This window comes from Plasmodium inui (assembly GCF_000524495.1).
Source record: "Plasmodium inui San Antonio 1 unplaced genomic scaffold supercont1.14, whole genome shotgun sequence".
Taxonomy (NCBI): domain Eukaryota; phylum Apicomplexa; class Aconoidasida; order Haemosporida; family Plasmodiidae; genus Plasmodium; species Plasmodium inui.
The window spans coordinates 160,965-168,974 of NW_008481848.1; the positions used below are offsets into that span (position 1 = coordinate 160,965).

Genomic DNA, 8,010 nt, shown 5'->3' on the forward strand with positions numbered 1-8,010 from the left:
TAGGAAAAGATCCCTCGAGTTCAGGCCTCCTCGGGGGGGAGCCTCTATGCGCGACTGTGAGGATGCGTTTGTATGCAAATGTGTGGATGCCTCTGTATGCAAATGTGTGGATGCCTCTGTATGCAAATGTGTGGATGCATCTGTATGCAACTGTGCGGATGCTACTGTGTGCGAATTTCCCGACATGTCTCCACTGCGCCCCTCACTAGGACAATCCCCTTCGTGGTTCCTCCTCCTAATCCTGCAGTTGGGCCCACGCCCTGCCCTATCGTGGTCGCCCCCAACTTTGGCGCCAATTTGGCTAGTTGTCCCCGCTCCTCGGGCCTTCGAACCGGAAAAAGACGCCCGCGAGTTCAACACACAAGGGCTGGCAAGACGGTATGATACTTTGCCTCGTCCCCGTTCACTCATCTGTGATAGTACTTCCTGCTGTTGGGTGACCCCCCTCTTCTTATGCCAACTTCCTCGCCCCACGTGCTTATTGCTAATAGGGGAACACAACAAATTGCTGTCCATGCTTAGGACATACTCCTCATCAATTATTAGGTGAAGGATGTCCTGAGGCTTCCTCGTAAAATTCCAAAGGATTTTCTTCCTTTCTTCATTCTGATGGAGGACACATTTGTTGGCCTCATCATCCCCTGTTGCCAAACAATTTCCCTGAACTCCCTTGTCATGCACATCGGGTCGAAATTCGAAGCTAGTGGAGTCCTTATCGAAGTAGAATGAAGGAGCGGTGACTTCTTCATTGCTGCTGGATGTCTCGTTCATCGATAAGCTTCTGTCGTATTCATAATTTAGGTACTCAGAATTGGCTTGCTCACTGATCGGGGCCATGCCCTCTCCACCCCCCTCTGCATGCCCCTCTCCAGCCGCCTCATGACTCGACTTACAGTCGGTGGACATACTCTTGCAGAAGGAGTTCCTGCTGTACGAAATTTTTTCGCTGTAAAGATTTAAAAAATCGTTAAACTCTTTTTTCTTTGCCCTGCTAAAGTTGTTCCCCAATTCGTAGTTCGAAATGTATCCCCGTCTACCTGCACTGTGCAAGCGATTCAGGGGGATAGGCGGCTGTCCTGTTGGGGACCCACTCCGGTTGGCCTCGTTTCTCTCATAGGATTTCGCTTGTGCATCCTTCGTCGGTGCTTCCTTCGTTGGTGCTTCTTTCGCTTGTTCCTCTTTCCCCCGAGCCGCTCTTCTGTATGCCTCGTCTCTCCCCTTGCCACACACGTAGTGGCCGTTGAGGACATCGACCGTCCTGCCCACCTGCTCCTCCCGCTGCTTATCCTCCACTTCGACCATTTTGGACATGCACAGGTATTTGTAAAACGTCTTGTTGTAGCAGATGCGGATTGTTTTGTTCTCATCCCCGCTGATAGGGGCGGCGGCACTGCCACCTGAGGCCCCAATAAGAGTCCCTGTCGTCCCCGCGGCGGACACGTACTCGGTCAGCAAATCGTCGGGCCTCTGACCAATATAGTTATACTTCAGAAAATTCAACTTCCTCTTTTCGTTCTTTTTGGGCTTCCTCATATCGAATCCCTTCTTCTCATTCAGCACATCTATGGTGCTGTCACTGTCCATGCTCTCATTGACTTGATTTTTGGCGAAGAAATAAAGAAATTTCTCATTAATAGTTGGCATGCTTCTACTCCTGACGCCTTTCCTTTTAATACCGTTATGTATATTCTGCAGGATGTCGAATAAGCAAGGCTCTGTTTCATCATCACTCAGGGGGAAAATGTTGCTTCGATTGTTCTCGTGAGGGTATTCATACTGTAGATAGTCCTCCTCCATTGAGCTGTTAAATGTGAACTCCTCGTCAATCCACTCTCCGACGTTATTATTTTCGTTGCCGATATTGACAGACAGGTCATCTTCGTTGTCGTCGGTCAGCTCGTTGTCCGTGGTTTCGTAAAACGTCTTGGTGGACTCGTTATCGTCCTTGTTGTTTAGCTGTGCAAAGAATGGGGACGGGGAGAATGGAAAATAAAAAGTGACACACATGGTGCGTCTGTATGTGCCCTGCTAATGGGGGCGATGTCTCTTCCCTCCAGGGGAATTCTCCACGGCATGGCCCAATGTCATTTTTATTCTCCTTCGTATTCACTTTTTTTTTTTTTTTTTTTTTTTTCTCGGTTACTATTTCGCGGAGCTCCACGATTGACTTGAGCTGGTTTTCCAGGGACCTGTTTTTAAACCGCACGCTGCTGTAGTGCTCCTGCGGGGTGGTAAATGGAATAATCAGCGTGCAGGTGACACCCTTCGCGCAGCGATAACTGCAGGGCAAACACACGAGTGGATTTACATATATATATTCACGGCGCCCTCGCCCCATGGGACTTCTCTTCTCTTACACTGGAAGCGTAATGCAACTGGATGCACTTCTTATCATCGCTGTGATTTTTGATCTCCAGGATGCATCCGTTTTCTTGGTAGATCAGGATGTTCACCTGGACAAAAGTTCATAGAAATAGTCCGGAGCACGTGGAAAGAGTTCATCGCATTTTCTTGCATACGCCGCAGATAATAAGAGAGTATAACTTCATACTGTAGACAGGATTGAATGTACGGACGGCCTCACACAGGATGCACACCACTTGTCTTTCGCTTAGCTCGCATCACAAGGGGCATGACTGTCCTCGTCAAGACATACAAAGAATCCTCTCTACACATACTCACACGTTTATGTGCATATTCTTGGTGCGTTTTTCTTTCCCCTCAGTTCTTACGGTGAACAGCTCGCCCACTGCTTGAAGCTCCAGCTGGCCGCCCCACGTCCCATCCAAACTTATTCTGAGAGGAAGGTAATGCGTCGCAGGAGTGTAGAAGGGGAGCGATAAGGATAGCGATAAGGCCTCATTCTGATTGGACATGCCGAAGACGTCATACGCGCCAACACGCCTCACCCATAACGCCAAACACACAACGCATCGAATCGCTGACTCCATTCCTACCACCTCCCGGGACGTACCTCTCTATGTAGGACTTGTAACTTTCATCATACTCGATGAAGTGCTGGTACTTCTCCTCGTTCCTTAGTAGATGCTCCACCTGGGATGGAAGAAATACGGTAGATACAAATGGATGGAAATCATCTCGTCTGCTTCGTCCCCATATGATGCCACTCCTCATGCTTCCTCTCCTTCCTCAAATTATTTTCCCCTCCTTATCGTTCAGCTGCGCTCGCTCCATCCCTCAATCGGAATGACCGAAGTGGATAATCCGTTTGGCAGCTAGCCAACCACTCGCCGGACCGTAGAACAGCCACAGACTTACCACTAGCTTCCTTATCTCCTTGTAGTTATCGTCATTGTTGTACAGCTGATCTGATACAGCCCTAAACAGGCAGTTGCCATCGGTTCGTATGCTCTTAATGTAGAAATTTTTTTTGAAGTTACTATCGTGGTAGTCATTTATCTGCAATTTGTGACGGGAGAAAAAAAAAAAAAAAAAAATGAATCGTATTCACGAAACGGTTAGACTTAACCAACTGCACGAGTTATCCATAATTTTACAACAAGCAGAACAAAATGGAACATGCCTATTTTTTTTCTTGGGGGGTGGAGTCACCCTTTCTGTTGTTCCCCCTTTTGGCTAGCTGACCAGTGAATAGTTAATTCCTTCATTGATCTCTTTAACCTCTTTGATTTCTTCGTCGTTCTGGAGAGAAAAGAATGACGCAACCATCTAGCGACGTGGCCATGTGGCACCTAATCTGGATAGCATTACGTCGAGGTGGAATAACTCTCTAAGCGCTTCGCCCATTTGGACGGACATGTGGGTCCCCCGATAAATCCCCTTTTTTTTTTTCGTGCTTACCTTCTTCTTCTCCTTGGCCTTCTTCCTCTTTTCCGAGTTCCCCGGGTATTGGTCATTCATGTTTGCGCGCAATGGTGAAGTCCGCTGATTCGAGGGAACACCCTCACCAATGCGTTAAAGCGGAGGTGGCTAAGATGTGCTTGTCACCAATTGCGATTTAGTGGAGTATAAAAAGTAGACCAAAAAAAAGAACAAAAAAAGGATTACATAGGGACATGTAAGCTCAGCGGAGTAGCATATACCCACCGCGACATCACAAATGATTAGCAGGCGAGAAAAACTTCATTGAGCTTAATGGGGCACCGCAAAGCTAGTTACCGCGTAGAGCGCGCTGTTTGAAATGGCGCGTCTGGCACGGTCTATCACGGTGTATTACGTTTTCTTTCTTCTGCCTCCGACTGAGCTGTGCATTCGTGTGTCTTTCGATGGGGTGATGTAGATGCGTGTCTGCTGAAGCGGGCATACGGACGAGGGTGTGTAAGACCATACTTGCACGCCTATTTACCCGCGTTAATCGCCTCGCCTTGGTAGGCCCACAGAACAACGCTGCGCACGACTTGCCAGGCCCTTGGCAAAGCACAAAGTTCTTCGTTGAAATGGTTGGCGTTGAAACGGTTGCTATTGAGAAGGCTGGCGTTGAAAAGTCTCGCGCTGCAAACTCTTCTAGGCAGCTTCACGTAACGGCTAGCAACGTCCGTTTCGCTACTTTGAAGGAATTAAAAAAAAAAAATCTCAATTCTTTTATTTAAAGCGAAACAGAAAAGGGAAATCATCGCAAAAGTGTTACGAAGCCATTGCAAACGCGCCATAAGCGGCATTGCGAATTTTTCTTTAATTTTTTAACTTCACAAACGTGACATCTATCGCTTTTGTCCACCTCTCCAAGATGGGTCAAAAGAAGAAAAAAAAAAAAAAAATGAGCGATTGGATGATGAAGGTATGGCTATTATAGAGCGAACATTTAGGGAATTCAAATTTGCACACATTCGTATGTGTACATATGGAAACATACGAGGAAGTCCATCTCCGCAGATACGTTACATGCTGATATGTTTATGCGCACACGTCTGCGAGTGAATGTGCGGCATGCGCTCCCCCCCCCAGCTGCACAACACACTATGCCGAATTGCTAGTGTGACTGTTGCACTTGCCCTGTTAAACAACAGGAGAGTGATCGGTTGGACTGGAACTTCCTTCTGTTTTTTGTTTCCCCCGACTCATTAAGTGATTCACCAGGCGCGCGCACGCGCATATATACACATAGACATATACGTTCGTGTACACTTATGTGCATGTCTCCTCCCCCAATTCCACCATCAAAGTAAGGCACAGAACAGCCAGCCGCGACTGGGTGCGAACTGTTCTTTCAGCGACTCTCTACGACGCTTTATTTTGAAGTAGCAACTCCGTCGGCCACGGCGCACGTGCGAGATGCGCCCTCAACGTGTTCGCATAACCTGAAACGCCAACGATGGCGATGACGACAGGTCAATAGCAGCGACAGCGGCAATAACAGCAATGACAACAATGACGACAATGACGACAACAATCAACGCAACAATCGCGATAATGACAAAAAAAAAAAAAAAAAAAACGCATTCCGCATGAAATTGCTAAAATGCGCATCCTGCTTCACCAAAAAAATAATGCAGGTCGTGTGTCAGGGGGGCCGTACGCCAAAATGGGGGCACCCCAAAATGCCGCTCTCGAGGGGACGCAAAAAAGGAGAACAAAAAATTCCTTCAGGACGCGCGCCACGTGAAACGAATGGTCTACTAATATCGCGCAGAAAGGCCTTCATGCTAGTGGCGAAACAAGCCCAGGACGCCTTCCGGCGAGAGGCTAACATGAATTGAAAAAATGACAAAGGCGCACCGCGCGTCCTCGTGTGTGCTCCCGGGAGGGGCGGACAAACGAACAGTGGGTGGAGCGCTGGATCGGGCAGCCGAATTGGCCAACGGAACCGGCGCTGCAACGAGCGGCATAGCAACGGTTCCGCTCCGGCCGTGCAAGGAAAAGCTGTCCATCGGTTGGTGAACAAATGAGGCAATCTCTCCGACCATTTTTTTTTTTATTTAAAAAAATCGAAGCTCCAGAAATTTTTTGGCGAATCATTAACTTTGCTATGATACCTGTGGCGCGAAAAAGACTGAATTAGTTTTTTTTTCTTATCTTCTTTCCGTCTCTCTTTGGCGTCTTCCGTCTCTTCGGCCTCTTCCGCCCCTTCCGCCCCTTCCGCCTCTTCCGCCTCGACTTCGTAAAACTCCTCCTCCTGCACTTGGTCCATCTTAACCAAGCTGTCGTTATCCTCTTCCTTCACCCCAAACTTAGCCATAAACTTGTCAATGCACTTTTCCGCGTACTTCCCGGAGCCCATGTCGACACTTTGCTCAGCACTCTTCAAATATCTTGCGCTCCTTATCGACGCCAAGTCGCCAAATGACTTAACCGAATGGGGTTGTGTGCCACTCGTGTAGTTCCCATTGACATATTCGCTAAGGCGACTTGTGTAATTGTCTCCTGCAGGCTTATTTCCTCTGTCCTCCTTTTTATGTAGAAGTCCGTTCTGGGCAGGTTTGCTGGCTCCGTGCCTGTCACATGGTCGGTGTTTCGCACCCCGTTTGTACTTTTTCCCCCCATCGGAGTCATCCCAACAGAGTTCCTCATAAAACGATTTGCAATCTTCGCATTCGAAGCCTTTAAGATGTTTACGTCTTTTCCCTCTAATGACTTCATAAAATAACTGCTCACTTTTTTCGACGTTGCTAGGCTCCCCCTTGTGCGATTTCACCTCCAGTTTGTCCTGCATATTGACGCTCCCATTTGACCTTCCCCTTGTCTCCTGCAATTTTTTCCTTTCCTTAGCCTCTGCTGCGATGAGGAACTCAAGAGGGTCATCTCCCGTCCCCAACGAGTTCGCCTTCGATTTGGCACTCCTCTTCGAACGCTCGTCAAAATCTCTCTTCACAATTTTGTAATTTTTGTCCTCCCGGTTCGTCCATTCTTTACTTATGTTTGATGGGGCCTCCCCCCTTACAGCGCTTCCACTTGCATCGCCGCCACCTTCCGCGTGCCTGTATCTCCTCGCTTTGTCCATGTGGACACTGCGAACTGTGTCTGCTCTCCGTTCATCACTGCCACAATGGGTGTCACTCAGCTCATCGGTGTACAGTCTATTAGAGAACAACCGTTTAACGGTGTACTTACTGATGATGTTCGCGTAAGCATCTTTCTCACATTTCTCATTTTTCTCACTTTTCTGACTTTTGTTGCTCTCTTCGTTTGGCGTGCAAAGGTCTTCCCTGGGACGGTTGCTCTTGCGCGATGTACGAGAAGTGCACGACGCGCGGGAAGCACGAGACACCCGTGACGTCCTTGACTTGTGTGAGGTGCGCGACTTGTGAGACCTCTCAGACATGTCCGACATGCTCAGCTGATCCGACGCCTCCAATCTTTTCCGCTTCTCGACCCCGTCGAACTTCCCCAACTGCTCAAACCCCTTGGCGTCCCCATCCCCAGCTGCGTCCCTCGTGCGCGCACTCCTGCCCGACTTTCGACTCCCCGCTTCGCTATGCATATCGGAGAGCTCATTTCGTGCGCTACTCACTGTGCTATTCTTCCTATCCAGCAGACTCACCTCGTCGATTTTTTTCTTCCCGTGATCCTCAAGTTTCACTTTTTCGTTCGCGTCGTATATCTTTCGTTCCCCTAAAGTGGTGAATCCGTTTGTGATCAATCTCTTCCTGTCGAGTGTCCTCTCGGTGACATGGTCGGCCCCCTGGACGTCAATCTCTTTCTTTATTTTTTCGAACAAACTCTTCCTCTTTGAATCTGTGAAGCTGCTTAAGTAAACGCTCAATGTATCAGAAGTGTGTGTTTTTCCTCCCTCCCGCTCCTTCTGTCTGCTTTCATATTTCTCCCGTTTATAGTGGGCCCCCCCTTTGGCAACTTCCAAAGAGGAACCACTATGCTTCACTTCGTGAATAAGGAAGGATATTTTTTTAATAAACTTGGCCTTAAATTCTGATATCAATTCATCAAATACTCTCCCCAAAACTCTCTCAAGTCCGATATTTCCTCCTTTCCCCTTGAGTGAGTCTTCGTATATTGATTTAAACGTCGCCATGTTGCGCCTATTTGTGTGTAGTTTACACAAGGGGCACAATTAAAAAACGGGGACAAAAAAAA

The 8,010-nt window shown here is 48.1% G+C and overlaps 2 protein-coding genes across 2 annotated transcripts; both read right to left on the bottom strand.

The window, feature by feature from the left end:
- Nucleotides 1-20: 20 nt before the first annotated feature.
- Nucleotides 21-3,882, bottom strand: C922_03366 (hypothetical protein; the record flags this gene model as incomplete). The annotated part of the gene is made up of 9 exons (XM_008818958.1): nucleotides 21-42; nucleotides 185-1,956; nucleotides 2,144-2,221; nucleotides 2,358-2,453; nucleotides 2,733-2,796; nucleotides 2,975-3,054; nucleotides 3,280-3,420; nucleotides 3,607-3,663; nucleotides 3,823-3,882. The coding sequence occupies 9 exons, from the start codon at nucleotides 3,880-3,882 to the stop codon at nucleotides 21-23; spliced, it is 2,370 nt and encodes a 789-aa protein (XP_008817180.1).
- A 2,011-nt stretch (nucleotides 3,883-5,893) lies between these two features.
- Nucleotides 5,894-7,948, bottom strand: C922_03367 (hypothetical protein; the record flags this gene model as incomplete). The annotated part of the gene is made up of 1 exon (XM_008818959.1): nucleotides 5,894-7,948. One exon carries the CDS (start codon nucleotides 7,946-7,948, stop codon nucleotides 5,894-5,896), a length of 2,055 nt encoding a protein of 684 aa, XP_008817181.1.
- Between the last annotated feature and the right edge of the window lie 62 nt (nucleotides 7,949-8,010).